General features: G+C 36.0%; 1 protein-coding gene across 2 annotated transcripts in view; it reads left to right on the top strand.

Moving 5' to 3' along the window:
* LOC145993795 (uncharacterized) overlaps positions 1-17,700 on the top strand; it is a 101,850-nt gene that overhangs the window by 78,485 nt on the left and 5,665 nt on the right. For both annotated transcript variants that reach the window (XM_083129600.1, XM_083129601.1), the window contains 4 exons: positions 271-474; positions 2,118-2,232; positions 4,890-5,019; positions 8,807-9,813. In XM_083129600.1, the coding sequence (XP_082985726.1) occupies positions 271-474; positions 2,118-2,232; positions 4,890-5,019; positions 8,807-9,813 (1,456 nt within the window). The remainder of the gene's footprint in view (positions 1-270; positions 475-2,117; positions 2,233-4,889; positions 5,020-8,806; positions 9,814-17,700) is intronic.

Below are 17,700 nucleotides of genomic sequence, written 5' to 3'. Positions count from 1 at the left end.
TTGCTCTGCACAATTTAAAACTGACAATGCAAGAGCCAGTAGGGCCAACGTACAATAAATATTTGGGACATTATATATAACAAATAGCTCGTGAGGATTTGAGGAGAAGGCATGCAGAGACTGCCTTACGCCTCCCACCCAATAAAGTTGGCACCTATGGCAGTAGTAATTTATTTATTATCAATTAGTAACAAAAATCAAAATCTATTCCCTACCCTTTTTTTCTGGCACAACCACTGATAATTACATAGTTTTAATTGTTTATTACAGGTTATTACTCCACATGGAGTGTTTCACATGAGCAAGTATAGCCATGATTTTGCTGAGAAATTTGGTGTGAAGCGTGCCGATGTCTGTAGAATCAAGGAGAAGGGAAGACGCCAGGACATTGGCGAATACCTTACAAACTTGGGAAAGCTTTTGTCAATGAACGTTGAGTCATCAGTTGTGTCAAAATTGGCCATCATAAGAACGGTAAATACTTATGTCTGTGCTTTTTTTTTTTTTTTTTTAATAATAGATATCCAGGGCATCAAAAGGGAAGGTATCATACCCATGTTCACATAGGCCTTGATATGTAAAGAACACTCTGTGACATTGGCTATACTGCAAATCCACTACTGTGAAAGTTGTGTGTCTGAATTCCAGTCAAGGGATTTGTTTTGTAGTTTTCCTCTCATCTAATTATAGCAAGTAACTAAGAAGTGGAAAGCAGACTTTCAATAACCAAATCTAAGAAGCAAATGTGGACAGAGGTGTGATGTACATCTATGCTTCTACGGTTGTTATTTTATGACCACAATTCTTTATTTTGAAAACTTTTAATCTTTGTAGGTGGGTGGTAAATGTGTCTTATTAGCACATGCATTTTTCTCAGGATGCTGGTATACCTGTCTTACCAGCAACCGCACCATGTGGCAGCAATTAGCATGCCATTTCTTCAAAACTACGCGTGATATTTCAGTCATGTCTTTTTGTTCATTTATATACATATGAAGGCATGACAGACTTGAATCACAAAACAATATATCCATTGCTACTATTATTAACAAGCAAAGTTTGAAAATGTCACCCCCTCCCTCCCAAACATTATGGGATAGATTTTATAAATGAGCTATTCATTCTTCAATCACCACATTTTGCTGATGTGTTTTACTTTTACATGGAAAATCTAAACAAAAGAACACACTCACAATGTGTGACAATTAATTGATTCCCCGATGGCATGGTGGTAACTTCGTGACCTTGTAATCAAGGGGTCCCAGGTTCGATTCCACTTTAAACTGTAGGTCCAGTCCCGATTAGCCTATCTGTGTATAAAGTGGACTAAAACATTAATTTCATTCAATTCAACGTGTGACAATTAGTGGTCCAGAGATCTTGATTATGTTTTCCCCAAGAACTATCAGCCTATTTTCAACACAACTTTGCATGATTGTAGGAATGTACCACTGCTACATATTACATTTTTTATATCACTTAGGTCTATTGTGGTGGCTACAGAGGCATGCTGAATACCATTTTTTTGTGAAATTCCGATCTTCTTCTTCTTTTTCGTTTAACTTCTGCAAGGGGGCCAAGTACCTGTGCAAAACCACGACTCCTGTGCATTGTATTCCCATGTGGAAGGGAGGGGTCGAGTGGAGCATCGGGAAGATGCACGAAGACTTCTGGCCGAAGGTTCTTTTGCTTGTGGTCACTCTATAAGGGTTAGAATTGGAGATATGTCAATCTGACTACAAATAGAGTTCTTCAGAGAAGTTTATTTAAATAAAACTGAAAACTGCATTTTTGGAGACATTCCTCAGATTCTCATATGGCAAAATGATATCTCGTTTTGTTCTGTATTAATGAAGCCATCATATGATGTTGATAAAAGGCACATAAATGTTAATAGAAGAAGATGAAGAAGAAAATTCGGTTTTATGTAATAATTGGTATTCAAAAATAAGAAAAATGAAACTGACAAATAACCAAAGAAAGAAAAATCATATCATGTGAGGTGTATACTAGCTGTAACTTTCATTGATTCTAATGAAATATAGAATTTTAATTCAAAGTAAAAGTGATATGTATATTTTTATGCTTTTCTTTATGGTAGTGTTGTTCCTTTTCAGGCAATTGGCGAAATCCAGAAGTTGGAAAGAATAAATAAATCATTGTCCATCCAAAGAGAAAGGCTTGTACTCAAAAGGCAACAGCTGTTTAGCAAATTCTCTAATAACCTTCAAGGTAAGAATTAAGTGTTTTTTTCTTGTAAAAAAGTTGTACATTTTGTATATATATATAAATGTTATAAGTTTGCAGGATGTATAAACCTAATTTGTAGGATGATTCAAGTAAGTGACTCATTTCTTTACAATGCATGAAGTTTAATAGCTTTGTTATTGAATAAATGAGACTGTTATGGAAGTCCAGTTGGTAAACCATATCACTTGCATGTGAACAATCCAATTCCCATTGCAGCATGAAATTTTCCTTATGCTTGCCAAATCAAATCAAATCAAATCAAATGACTGTGTTGGTATGAATAAATAAGTATCAACTATAATAATAAGTATCACTATATAATAAGTATCACATTCATATTTAATATATAGTTCCTATGGTTACATTAACAGTCTGAAAAGATGTATACCATATTTACTCATGTAAAAGGTGGCACAAAAAGAATGCATGTTTTTGGAATAAGTGTAACGTCATTGATTTTCAAGATACAAACTTTTTATTAACACCTAAACCATCGGTAAGAAATGCAGTTTGGATAGGTATACAGTGATTGATTTAAGTATGGAAGATGATGTCTGAAAGATGACGTCATTGTTGCTGTACACACATCCAGAGCCTCACCTCAAAATTACGCATTGCCCTTGCCAACATTTCATCTGGCAAAGTGGCATTTTCTGCGCATGCCTGGAAAATGGGAGGTCAATGACCAGCCCATCCTGCCTGTGAGTATTATTGCAGAGTGTAGTAGTCATGGCACAATGGAACGTGGAGCATCACATTTTTGCCGTCGACAGTTCAATGTTCAATGTCATCTTTCCGACATCATCTTCCATACTTAAATCATCACTGTGTACCTATCCACACTGCATTTCTTACCGATGATTTTGGTGTTAATAAAACGTTTGTATCTTGAAAAGCAACGACGTTGCACTTTTTCCAAAAAAACATGTGTTCTTTTTGTGCCACCTTGTATAATGTGTACTTTTTTCCAAAATTTTTCGTCCAGGAAAAACTGGTGCGTATTGTCCACAGAATAATTTGGACAGCCAACATTAAAACCATGTATGTTTTCACTATGTCACTGCATGTATACCAACAGGCGCAAATACAAATTACCAGGTTGGATTTCTTTAGTAATAATATTTGTTTAAAAAACACTATAAAAATTAAATGGCCATTTCCCAAGATTTTTCACTTTGTAACTAAACGTTTTGCAACACGAATGTGCCATTCTGGCATAATCCGTCACTCGTGATGTGTAGCAGCAGCATATGTTGGGTGAGAAATAAAAGAAAATAACTTACTGAGTGCTGCAAATTCATAACATAATTTTAATCTCACTTTCTTCTACTACAGAATAGACAAGTTGCTTACAGAAGTGAAAGCTTTGGGATGCTAAAGACAGTGGAGGGAAAGGGGGGGGGATATTGTGGGTTTGTGACTCATTGTATACACAAGACAATATTCTCCTCTTGGTCCATTGAATGTATGATGTCATTCGCTCTTGATCGGCATAGCAACATCTTTATAAATTTCTTGAACCTGAATTGTAGTGCACATTATATACGAGATATAATTGTTTGTTCGTTTTTCCTATCAAAAACTAGTGTGTGCATAATACACAAACATACACACACACATTATACATGCGTAAATAGGGTATCTTGTAGGGATATACCCATGTCAAATTTTGACCAATACTGATAAAAGAACCAATATAAAATTTAAAATGGTCCTTAAATAACCTGAATGGTTCATTAACGTCCTTAATAAATATATGTTACCAAATGACTACAATGCAAAAAAAAGCTGCATATTTAGAGATTTACTTTTTTTATAAAAAAAAGTAGGGAATGGATATGATTTACTTATATCCACAAAAATTACTAATACTAAGTTATAAGATATTTATAGATATATTGGATCGATAAAACTATCAGCACTTTTTTCTGATAAAGCAATACATAGAGCCACATATTTTTTGTGAATAATATATCAAGATTTTGGTGCAAAAACTGTACATATTTTGGGATCAAAAGCGGTATATGAAATATAATTTTGGTGTTAAAATGGTGAATAATAATTTGATTTAATGGTATTTGATTAAATTTGATTTAAAAACTATACCTCCTTATGACACAAAATTAATATTTCACTTCTAATACCACATTTATACGGTTATCAGAGTATTAAGTTTATTCCCGTGTAAAGGAGTCAGTTTTCGCTTCTCAAATATTTACAGCAAAACTAACTGATTTTCAGAGAATTGTATAACTCGCAGGATAATTCAAACCTCAAAAGATGTTGCATTGATAAATTTTGTGTTTGAGAGTTTATTTTGCATTTTGTTGTTCATTTCGCATCATTTTGTAACAAAACGAGGTAGCAAAATGCACCTCACACCTTTCAAATACATGAAAAATTAACATTACAATGCGTTATTTCAAATTTTGTGTTTTCGTAAAGAACAAAATATGCATGCCACTACCAATACACTAAGATGCCTATATCGGCTGACACTGATAGTAGAGTACCGATTAATCCGTCCCATCCCTAATAACTTAAATTAGTGACAACCTTCAGAATTTGTATCATAAATCAATCCATATTCAAATTACAAAAGTTGTAATAATTATTTGTTGTTTTTTATTATTTCAAAGATTTCTCTGTGGAAGACAAGAAGAAAGCTATTGCAAGTTTAAGAGTATCGCTGACTGCTGCACAGGAGCAAAGAAAGAACTTTCCTCTGCATAAAAGTGAATCCCCTATGGTCCCAACAAAAGGTATCAAGTAAGTATATCTTTAATGTTCATATTTGTAATTTATCTTCAGTTTTTACGAAAACGTAAAATAAAGGAAATTTTTTTAACATAGTGTGAGACCCAGAAGATTGTGTTCTATGTTGGGAAATTTAAAATTTGATGTTTCACTGCATACAGATATTACAATGAGTAAATATTGAGTTATGCTTTAAATAAGTTTACACAACATCAGAAGTAAATCCATTGCTGCAGATTAATTGAAAATCAATATTATCAACACCTTAGCCAGTGTGTGAAGTGGAAATTTTTAGGTGGATGGATGGTTATGCAAATTGTCCTAGCTAGGGAGATGCTTTATGAAAATTTTTTAACTGGGGATAGTATCCCTCCACATTCCCTGACATTGAGCCTGGCCTTAGAAGTTTTTTGTTGACTAATGGAATATTGATCAATTGGTAACATTGCCAAATAAAGTTACAAATCAATATTTCTATAAATAGTGGTTAATTTAACCTGCATTTCGGAGTACTTTATTGTTGTTCTTAATGCAAGAGTTACTGCATAAGTCGTGGCAACTACTGTTTTTATTTAAATGTTACTTTCGTTACCCCCAAAACGTACACATATCCTGGAAACCTTGACACCTGTGGTACATTTCAATACCACTGGATGGCAGTGTTGGTAAAGGGGAGTGACATTTCAGTCTGTTTAACCATCATGCAGAATCAACGTGACCTAGCTTGGACAGTGTTCCAGTGATTTATCCACACCCCTTAACACCCCCTAATTTTTTTTACAAAGGCCCAATTTATGGTCATTTTTGCTTGAAGCCTGAACTTAGAGGTGTTCACACATGAAAATAGCCATTCTTCTCAGCCAGAATGCAGGGAATATCACATGGAGGTTGTGAAAACTTTTTAAACTGATGCTGTATCATACCAAACAGTTTGATGTGCCATATGTGTGAGCCTACTTTTCATCTTGTGTAGTAGAGCAGGGGTTTCCAACTGGCTGCCCGCGGGCCGCATGCGGCCCCCGTTGCCTTTTTCTGCGGCCCGCGAAGCCAGTTTGCAAAATACATTAATTTTATTTATTTTTATTAAAATACGTTCTTTTTTTACTGAAGGAACGGATGATCTGTGAAGATAGACAATATCACAGGTAGAATTGATTTTGCAGTCAATAATGATAATCAGAAGAATCTAAAGTGACGTAAGTTTCTCTTCACACCATGCATTCCACCCCTTCGCTATGCGGAATAAACTCGCCCGCTTCCGCGAAGGCTTCACTCTTTGTGTTCAGACAAAGTACGAAGAGATTTCCAGTGTCCCAACTCGGATTGTACTGTGACTGGTTGTTAAAGTTTGTACAAATATCGAAATGAGCAATATCTCCAAAAACACGTAAGACTGAAAATTAAAATAGCTTCTCTCCAACTTGAATTGCGTGATTTGCAAGGCGATGTGTTCCTTCAAACTAGGCAAGAAAAGGGGCCAGAGTTTTTCAAATACCTTTCAAAAGAACGCTTTCCAAACCTTCGTAGTTTTGAGCAAAGAATGACATCGATGTTCGACAGAACATACATGTGTGAAACTGATTTTTCTTCAATGAAGTTCATCAAGAACCGCTACAGAAGCAGACTGGCAAATTCTTCACTGCTTCACTTTCTGAGACTTTCAAATACAGAAATTCAAATACAACTTTAATAAAAGAAGCAGATCGGGCTCAATTTTCACATTGAACACTTACTATGAAGGATTCTTATTTGTATGGTGTGTCTTTAATTTCTTTCAATTCATCAATAAGTATTGGGTTTTTGTGAAATAAATTGTAATTATACAATTTTCATTTGTAATTCCATTGTTTTATTGCCTCATTTTAGAAATTTAGGTCATGCGAAAGTACTACATTTTCAGTTCAGTACTTACAATTTTTGTAATTTTTAATCCCCCACCCCAAAAAAATGCAGCCCGGCTATCAACTAATGGATATAATTTTGGCCCTCGGACCTTTTGAAGTTGGAAACCACTGTAGTAGAGGAATGAATGCATATCGAATTAGAATTGATTAAATTTTTTCTTGGATCCTTGTTCTAACCCAAAATTCATACACAAAATGGTAGCATACATTGTGACCTTTCAATTATATATTTTGGAATTTCTTGCTTGACCTATATTATGGCGATTAAAAAATTGCCATGACTTATACAATAATCCATGTACACAGGTATGATGTGTGTCTTTAATTCTTTTTTTTTAATGTTATATTATTTTTTTATTTTATTTTATCATTATTATTATTTTTATTGTGATCACATGTGTTAATTAAGAAGAGCCTTAGAAAAGGAATTAGATATTCACAATTTTTTATTTAGAAAAAGAGGGGTGGGTACATTCTACCTTGGAGCAACAGGAATAAAGTGAATTAATTGTGTAATGTCCATTCAGTTACAGAACTATATTGGAACCTCGATTTTTCTTTTTTTAAACTTAAAATGTGTGAAAATGTAAAATCGATTAAACTTTCGTAACATTTGGCTATGTTGGGACTAACAAGATTGAATGTATAATGCGGGGAAATGTAAAATTGGGGTTCTACTGTATTTATAGAGCTTTTGGACTGGCCGAATTACCATTTATTTTATTGATATATTGACATGTTGTCATTGTTCAATATTAATATTGATATGAATACTAATTAATGAATCCCATCCATAGTGTAATTACCCAGAAAGTGATTATTTTTATTTAATAGGTTATCTGATTTTTCTGAAACAAATATTAGGATAGTATAGTCCACATTCTGTAAATTTGGAAAGTGAATCAATCATGCAATAAGTAGTTGTAGATGTTGCCTAGAAATCATAGGTGTAACTAGGATTTTTTTTTCTGGGGAAGATGGAGGGGGCCAAGGCATTATTTTCTATAACCTCAATTAATTATAATGAAACCCGTAACTAAACTCAAAATTAGCAACTCGTATTTTTTGTCAACTTTTTAGAAGTATTTTTTAATTATTTTTTTTGATACCATAAGAAAAATGTCACATAATTGTGCAACTTCTATAGGTGGTAGCAAATAAGTTCTGTACATTTACGACAAAGCAGTGCTGAGTCCACTTTATGTTCAGATAGCCTAATCAGGACTGGACCTACAGTTTAAAGTAGTATCGAAACTACTGTGCAATGTACCTCCAGTGGGGGGACCGAACTTGGGGTCCCCTGATTACAAGGTGACAGTAAACCAACTATGCTATTAGATTGGTCTGTCATCTGCCATTGTGGTGTATCAACCAATTATTGAATCTCATATGTAGACTTGAAGTAAATCAGGATGTGAGTACAATTGTTTTAAAAATTGAGTTTTTACAGGAACAGCGATCTTGCTTATAGCGTATAGCGTAAAGCAGAATCAAAGTGTAGAGACATCCTGCATAGTTTTGTTAGATGTTCATAGATGGCAGGATGTGTTCTTCATAGTTTCAATGGAATGCAACTCATTATCCTTGAAAGTTATTAAATGGCACTACATCCTTATTTACTTCAAGTCTACATGCAATAAAATAATATGTATAATATAATATGTGAGCTGCTGTTGATATTGTTCTACGAGGGTAAATCAAAAAGTAAATCTTGCTTAACATTCTGCTTATGCTCAAAAGTTGTGCAAGATATCATTGGAAATTCTCTGTATTCTTGAAATTTCTAAAATGTGAAAAATTGTCTGCATGTATACATATATGTATATTAAAGTTGACAATATCTTACCTGCATGCTATGTTCATGAATTAATGTTATTTCTTCTTAACTTTCGTAGGACAAATCGAAATACTAGAGTTGTCAGCGAGACAGATGACACTGCTTCTAATACAAGCGAATCAGAAGATGAAGATGTGGATGAACCAGGAGATCAAGCAGTGGGTGAACAAGAAGCTGAAGGTATTCACCAATCAGCTCTGGGTGGACCTAAGAATCAAAATAGTGAAATAGACCATGAAAATATGAGCAAATTAGATAAATCTGAGCAACTGATGCACATATTTGAGTTCAATTCAGAAGAGTCTGAACAAATGTCAGCACAATACACAGTAAACTCTGAGCAAATCTCGGAGGAACCCATAGAAAACTCAGAGCAAAACCTAGAAGAATTCATGGAAAATTCTGAGGAAATGTATGAAGAATGCCTAGAGAACTCAGAGCAAGTGTCACAAAAGTGCATAGAAAAGTCAGAAGAATGCAAAGAAACATCTGAGAGAGAAAAGTCAGAAGAATGCACAACATCATCTGAGGGCCTGTTGGAGGAATCCAGAGAAAGTTCTGAGCAAAAGTCAGGAGAATGCAGAGAAAAGCCAGAGTACCCATTGAAAGAATGTGTAGCAAGTTCTGAGCAAAAGTCAGGAGAATGCAGAGAAAAGCCAGAGTACCCATTGAAAGAATGTGTAGAAAGTTCTGAGCAAAAGTCAGGAGAATGCATAGAAATGTCTGTACATCCATTGCAAGATATAAGTGAAAATTCCAAGTTCTTATCAAATGATTCTTTAGAAATCTCTGAATGGTCTTTAGAAATAACAAGAGAAAGATCTGATTTTCCATCACAAGAATCTAGAGGAAATTCTGGATTGGAGGAACCAAAAGAAAGATCTGAAAACAAGTTAGTACCATCTACCAAAAAAACCAAGTGCTCATCAGAAGAAATCAAAAGTAATGCCAAGGTTCCTTCAGATATAATTTATGATGTGGATGATGACGATGACAATACAGCTGGTAAAGATGTGATAGAGTTGGACACAAGTGCGGATGACATCATTATCACAAATGAATATAGTGAGTATATCTTTTTTTGTTTATTACACTTTTTAGGTAATGTTACTGTTTTATTCTAATGTACTTCATGGGGGACATGAACGAAAATTGCATGAACAGAACATGTTTATTTTTAAACATTTCAAAATGCTTGGTATCTAAATAGGACTAAGCCGTACCGATGATAAGATGTCAGTATAAAAATTTCACATGACATTCTCAGAGCCTGAAATATCCTGGAAATTGTCAGGCTGTTAACCAGTCTTGAAAGTCTGGAAAAGTTATGGAATTTACTTTTTCTGGAAAAGTCATTTAAATGTCAGGAAAAATCAACATTTTTTTGTAGTAGTGCACTAAAAGCAGGTTTTTGAAAGGATGGGCAAGAAATATTATATTTGTTGTGGACAAACTATACTTCAGTTTGATATACTGATAAGGGAATGGAGTTTGGGATGAGATTCGTGTAGTGGTAGGGTAGGTACCCTTTAGGTATTGATATGCCAAGGTACTAGCATGCTCTAGCCCACTATTTCTGAGATAAAGCACTTCAACGATTCAAAGCTTTCCCAGCATGTTGCAAGAGGTAAAGATATTGTCCTATTTTCAAATGGCCTAGTGACATGGTGGTAAAGTATCAGTTTCACATGCCATAAATTGTCAAATGACAGTCTGATAAATTGTACACTCCTGTTCACATAAAGTGGCACATTTTATAAGGTTGAACAGTTGAAGTATGTGCCACTTCATCTGAACAGGAGTGTACACATGCATATTGCTTACAGTGTACATGCTAGAGAACACTGTCCAGTTAACTTGCAATTGCTTGTAACCTGTGTTGAGGTTACTTAGTGTAAGACATTTGTATCATACGAAGACAGTGGACTATATCTAATTAAGGTTATATTCTGGATAAGCTACATAATCTTATGATTCTTTTATTTATCAGTTTTATATTCTAATCTATTATCTTGGATATTGTTGTAGTGTAGATGAGAAAATGCAAATTTTAGTAGCAGCATCAATAAATTTATCTTCAGAGTGATTTTGTCCCTGCGGTAATAGATCAATAGCTTCTAAGGAAGGTATCACTTTGCATATAGTAGCATGTGTCTTGTACTTTTTCCACAGCCGTTTCACATTTCACCTCACAAAAATACCATCGAGAATGACAAGGTACGTTATAAAGTTGCATATAAAATGCACTGTATTTAGAAACCAGATGCACAGTGTGTGTTGCTTATTTTCAGTGTCACCATTGGGATAATCCATCATGTGTACAGGTGTGTTCGTATGTTTGGAGTTTGCAAATATGTATGTACAGGGTGCAGCTTAAGTATCTTCCTATTTTTCAACTATTGTCGGTGAAAGTTATATACATGTCATTATGTACTCACACTTTGAGTAACTGCATGATTACCCTGTTTCACAGTTAAAATCAACTTAAAAGAATGAGTGTACGTAATAATATGGTACTTCTTCCTGGTTACTTCAGCACGCTCTGTTGTTTACCTTTATACTACAATTGTTTGTGAATAGGGGGATATTAAAATGACACCCTGCACACACACACACACACATCCATAAGAATTCCTGTGTTGCTTTATGGGGAAAGCTTGACTACATTTATCAACTATGCTAAGTATAGAACAAAGCTTTATTTTTTTCCCCTCACTGTATGTGACTTTGTACCAGGGCCACCGTTAGGGGGGGGGGGGGGGGTCGTGCCACCGCACAGGGCCTCATGCTTCCAAATAAGTTATTTGCTCATATTTTGTGCAAACGCGATTGCACTCGAATTGAAGAAAGAAAAACAGAATTGTTGTGAAAAGAAAAATTGAAAAAGTTGTATTTCTGGTAACTGAAAACTATGTCCCCTCTTGTCAATCCATAAGTGAAAATTCGCCGACAAGGATCAACAACACATTTGTGACTCCAACTTTCCCTTATTTCCTGCCTAATGTTCGACCGAGGCCAGGCATCATAAAATGGTTATTTGCAAGAAACTGAGGCCCAACAAATTTGAGGGTGGGCCACTCCGTGAAAAGATGAAAACAAGAGTCAGCATCAAAGCCTTCAAGATCCGCTGGGCTCTTTACTACAACCTCTCGTGTTTACAACTGCAGCAGCAAGATGAAACAGTCTACCGAGTGTCTAATAAATACTCCATTAGTGCAAAGCATGTAACGCTCTTGTTTTCGAGAATATGGGTGGGGGTGCAGATTTGTAGTCAGCAAAAACCTCTGAATCAAATAGGTAAATAGGCACCCAAAGGATAAAAAATGCATTTCTCTGTTTTCTGGCCTGATCGTGGCGACGATGATGAATGGTGATTAGATGAAATTAGGAGAATGTAATTTTATATTAAAGAAATAAATTTAAGCATACCTATTACTGTGAAGACGGCTGGCTCCCACGAAGTCTACTGGTTAGCGCTCTAGATTTTGGTGCGATTGGTCCCAGGTTCGATTCCCAGTACAAACTCTCAAAATTTCGGTGTTAACCCAGCATCGTGAGAACAATTAAGTAGCTACTTGAGAAGAAGCAATAGCGGGCTCCAGACTCGAAAGCCAGAAAATAGTGGCGATGGAATTCGATGCGCTCACCATGGGTCACCCAAAGAAAAGCTGATTGGCAGGCTGTCCCCCTAAGACGGCTCTTGCACCACGGAGTTGTTTGTAGGAGCATTACTGTGAATAATTTTGAGATTAAAGATAAGTTCAGTTCTTTTGCTTCACTCATATTGTCCCATTTTTTAATTCCTACTATTCAAATATCTAATTTTCAAAAAATACACTCGCTCGAATCCTGACGTGGGCTTGGATGTTCCTTTGTGAGTGTCCCTTCTTCAATTCTATATAAGCGTCATTCATGCTCATCGTTACGATTTAACTAAAGAGGCAGAAACGTGACGTGAAATAAGAAAGGTAGGCATAAATATAGTTTAAGAACAGTCTCATTGCTGCCACAAACAATAAATAATTTGCCTGTCACTTTTATGCACTGAAACGTGACTGCAGTATTTAAACCAACCTGAGTTTACAAAAATTAATTTTCATTATGTTTTCAGTTTTCATTTTAGCTTTTCTGCATGTATAATAATTTCCACATTTTTTAGCCAAGTAATTCGCAACACAGGATTGACGTCAATCTTTTGTCCCTTATTTGGTGATATTCCAAGCAATTCAGATTGTAAATAGCGATTGTAAAAAGATGAATGGCAAATGTAGAATTTGGCACGTCAAATTTGTCTTCTCAAATAATTTTTCGAAACTCCTTGTCGGAAGGAAACATGGAAAACAATATCAGTTTTTTAATATTGTATTTTACTATACTTGACGACAGTATTTATGTCTCAAACTTAGATATGAAATGAGAATCCTACAAAAATAAATCATAAGGAAAATACAAATACAACAAAAATTACACTTTTTAATCATGGGTGTACTGTTTTTTCTTCCGCAGCCTCCCCCTCCCCTCGGACATCAAACTTTACAACTTCCTTCATCCATTTCCAAAAAGGGACTTCAGGAACAGGCCTCTCAAGGCAAGCGGCGTGCAGGTCAAAGGACCTTGGGTCGGTATATTGCCCCCGCAGATGAAATAGAAGTAAAGATCTGGAGATATGAGTACTTTATTTTTATTACCTCTCAAACCCTCCCAGGGAAGGAACGTTTCCATATTTTGCCAGATATTACAACCATGCCGAAGTATCAACAAATTTCAAGTCATTCTTGTTTCACACAGTAGTGCATGCGGGTGTGTAGAATCGCGATTATAGGAATTTCTAGGGAATGGAGCAAATTTCGTAAATTTGAATCTGGATTCCAAAAAGGCTAAAAAAAAAAAAAGGGGGAGGGAATAGGATGCGTTTTTAAAAAGTCAGAAGGGTGCCTTCAAGAAAATCTTGCTGCCTGTAAATACAGATTCCATTTCAAATTTCGCCACGATAGACTGAAATAATGTAGATACACTTGACGTCAAGTGCTTTAGTGTTAGTGATGATGGTGGTGTTATGGAGTGTGTTCGCGATATTGTCCAAGTCGTATGTACCAGTGGCGGCGGTGACCTTAAATGTAGCTCGTCTGTTAACCAGGTGCCAAATGTAGGAACTACTCGTATTTGCGATAAGGGGTATATGCTTCATGTCATCTTCTGAGCCAGGTGACAGATCACCTCTGCTTTTAGATCCAGGTGAGTGGACGTCAGTTTTAAACAGTTCCGAATTTGATTCAATCATTCAAAATGGCCGTATTTGCATCATAAATCATGATTACCCAATTAATGCTGATAATCGATACTTTTCACCTCGACGTTATAAGCGTGTTATGCAAAATGGGGAAATGGTCGACAGAAGTTGGTTGGTACTCCAAGAGGAAAGATAAGATTTTCTGTTTTTGTTGTAATCTGTTTGGGAAAAAGGGTGGGGGCATGCTGCCAAATGAAGGCTGCGATGATTGAAGTCATTTAAGCTATCGACTACAAAACCATGAAATATCAGAAAGTCAAATTCAATGCCTTAAAAAATGAACCGAATGTGAATTTAGACTGCAGAAAAACACAACTATTGATGAGTAACAGGCACTGTTGATTTCACAGGAAAAGTAGGACTAGCGTGAGGTCTCCAAACGAATACTGTATGTCCTTAAGTATTTGGCAGAGCATAATCTTGCATTACGGGGCCTGGGGCATAAAATATTTGGGGGAAATATAATTAATTTATTTTTTTCAATTTTTGTTCCTTAGTCTGAAGTACAGGTGTCCTACAAAATCATAATGTAAACACTATTACATGTTCATTTCGTTCTCATTCTGATGTACGTCGTTGTCTTATAATCTAGGGATCCCGGGTTTCATACCAGGTGGAAGCAAATGGCACAGTGGTTCGGATCCCACTTTAAACCGTAGGTCCAGTCCCGATTAACCTATCTGGGTATAAAGTGAACTTAAATCAGCAAATCGATCACTCAGTCAATCACATGTATCCCTAGTACATATGTAATTGCAAAACCAGGAATGTTCAATATCATATTGTTCTTTTACTAAAAAAAGTAGCAATATTTAATCATATCCAATAACATATTGTTTTATTTACTTTTCATTGAATTTTGACAGTAGTGAATTTGCATTGCTTCCATAAAATAATATTTTCATATCATATTTCATTCTATAAGTAAACAAACAATATATGTTAAGTATTTTTGATACAAATATTTGGAATTTTATGATTTCAGTACTTTTGGATATTTTTAAGTATGTCAAAATACAGGCTATATCAGATTAGTTACTTAATTGGAAGCACCAACATCCTATAAACTCGTAAAAAAACCTCACACAAACTATTATTTTTATCTAGCATGGTGTCCCCTGGAGCATGGGGACTCGGGTGGGCACCCGAGTTGCCACCCCTGGGGCCGGCTCTTGCTGTCCGGATTCCCTTTGAGTAATTAGTGCATTTTCTGGCAGAAAATATACATAAGAACAAGGGTAAATTTAAAACACATGGCTGTGAACATGCAGGATATGGCTGTGAACATGCAGGATAACATTTTTTTTCTAAAGCTTGTATAGCTAAAACAAGGTCTCAATCAGCAGTCATCAAGGCGAAGAGGAACAATTATGCACCAGTCTTGCATTTATTCCAATATCATCGGAATGAGCAATGCTACTAAAAAGATCTCTGCCAGAAATGAAGAGTATGAATTTCTCCTCATGTGGCAAGTGGAAGCGGTTTCCTAAGTTGATTATTAAGCCTTATACGATTTTTGAAAAATATGATGAATTAGTATTTACCGAATCCCATGTATTCCTTATGGGACATCAACTTCAACTTCAAGTTACGGCTCATCAAATAGGAGTTTCGACTTTTCCTACTACTATGACATAGTTCAACGTGTCCTTTTTCCGTCCATGTACTTTTGTACGTCATCGGATGTTTGATATTCCCGAGAGAACGAATAAAATAATGGTCCCATAAGCCTAGTGCGTTTCTCCTTGCCTCCTACGGCCATCCTGGCAGTGTTGCCAAACCTGATGAGCTAAATTTCACCATTAATATAGCTAAAGAGGACTTTCAAGGAGCTAGATTAACAAAGGCTGCATAAAGTGCCTACTAGGGTAATTTTAGTTGTCAGAGGGGTGGGGGTGCTACTATTACTGTTAGCTTTAAAGTGATGGCAATTTATTCTTAGTTTTCACCGCCTAGATTTGGCGGCATCACCCATCTCAATAATCCAATGATGTTAATATAAAATCGAAAATAAAGGGTTCCCGGATAACAAAATTGCCATCTTCATCTTAGCCACAGCGCTATATATAAAAATACATGGGGAGGAAAGAAGAGGTGGGTGACACAGCCTATAGCTATACGAATATCACGTCACGTGCAAAATGTACAATGGCAAAAGTTGGTATTTATGGGCCGGAGCCATTGGTGGCATCATAGTGGGCCAGAGGGCGGGAGCCACAGTTCACAGTCAAACGAGTGCACGAAAGAGCCAGATCTGGCCCCAAAAGAGCAAAGTTGGCAACAGTGATCAGCAGCTGCCCCAGCGAGAAAGACCTAGGGGAAATTGTCCTTCCTCGCCTTAAGAAAAGCTGGTTGCCAAATTTTAAATTTTATTAGTGCTATACCACTGCGAACGCGCACTCATGCTTAACAAAAGGTAATATTACATAATTCTAATAACCAGGTTGGCGCTAGAGAAGAATTTTACGCGAAACGGATGGTATCGATATTTTAACATTACATCACACAAAGGCCTCGCTTTCCCTAACGGCGGCCCTGCTTTGTACCACTAGTTGTAAGCTTTGAATCACGCATTATGGTGATGGACTTGTATTTGGGAAATCATAAATTCAAATTTCTTAACCAGCCAGTGTTGGGAAGGTACTTCAGTGGAGACTCATTTCCTTGTCACCTTCCTCTGTTATTGCCTCACCTTCTCAGTAGAATTAGACTAGTGATGTGACCAGGGCTGAGCAGATAAAAATTTTGAACTATACCAATATTTGAAAATTGTAATAATATAAATGTTAACATGTAAGTATTCCATTTGAACTATACCATATCAATATACCAGTTAATAAAAAATCATTTTCTTTACACAACACTATTGCAAGAAATAATTAAAATTGTGTATTTTATATAATTTTCATGATATTTAGACTCTATACAAGTGTTGTGCTGCATTTTGTTGACTCTGTGAAATAACCGGGAACTTCTCATAAGAATACATCAGTATTGGCTCAGCAATGGCTCAACCAAACGTGGTCAAACCTTTGCTTCATCTGTGTGGGGTTGTCACACTTGTCTTTCACTGGGATTACATACAATCGTTTTTCTTTGCTGGTGGTGTTTTAACATGACATTTCTAGTTTCTTCAAATTTGAGCCAACAAATTGGGTAAAATGTTGTAGAGCATTATCAGGTAGGCATGTTCGAACTTCCACTTCATGTGATAATATGCAAGCCAGAGATGCTCATTATGAAATTACTATTCTGTTAATGTTGCTTAATTATTATATGAAAACTAAACTCTTGTGACACAGCAGTCCATTGAGGAATAAGAACTGACAATCAACATGTGTGGGCCTCCCTGATGGCACAGTGGTAACGTCGTTGCCTTCTAATCAAGGAGTCCCGGGTTCGATACCTGGTGGAGGCACATAGTGGTTCAGATCCCACTTTAAAACTGTAGGTCCAGCCCCGATTAGCCTTACTGTGCATAAAGTGGACTTGAAACGTCAAATCAATCAATCAATCAACATGTGGTAGCACATCAACTGCTCTTTTCTGGTTTTGTAGACCAGTCTCTCCTACTTTCAAGTAACTTCCCAAACGTCCTCACTATGCTGGGTCAGCACCAAAACTTTGTTGACATAGGACCGCTCGAGACTGGTGCTGTAAAA

This window comes from Lepisma saccharinum, chromosome 10, assembly GCF_977018435.1.
Source record: "Lepisma saccharinum chromosome 10, izLepSacc3.1, whole genome shotgun sequence".
NCBI classification, from domain to species: domain Eukaryota; kingdom Metazoa; phylum Arthropoda; class Insecta; order Zygentoma; family Lepismatidae; genus Lepisma; species Lepisma saccharinum.
This window is presented reverse-complemented; position numbering and strand designations above follow the sequence as displayed.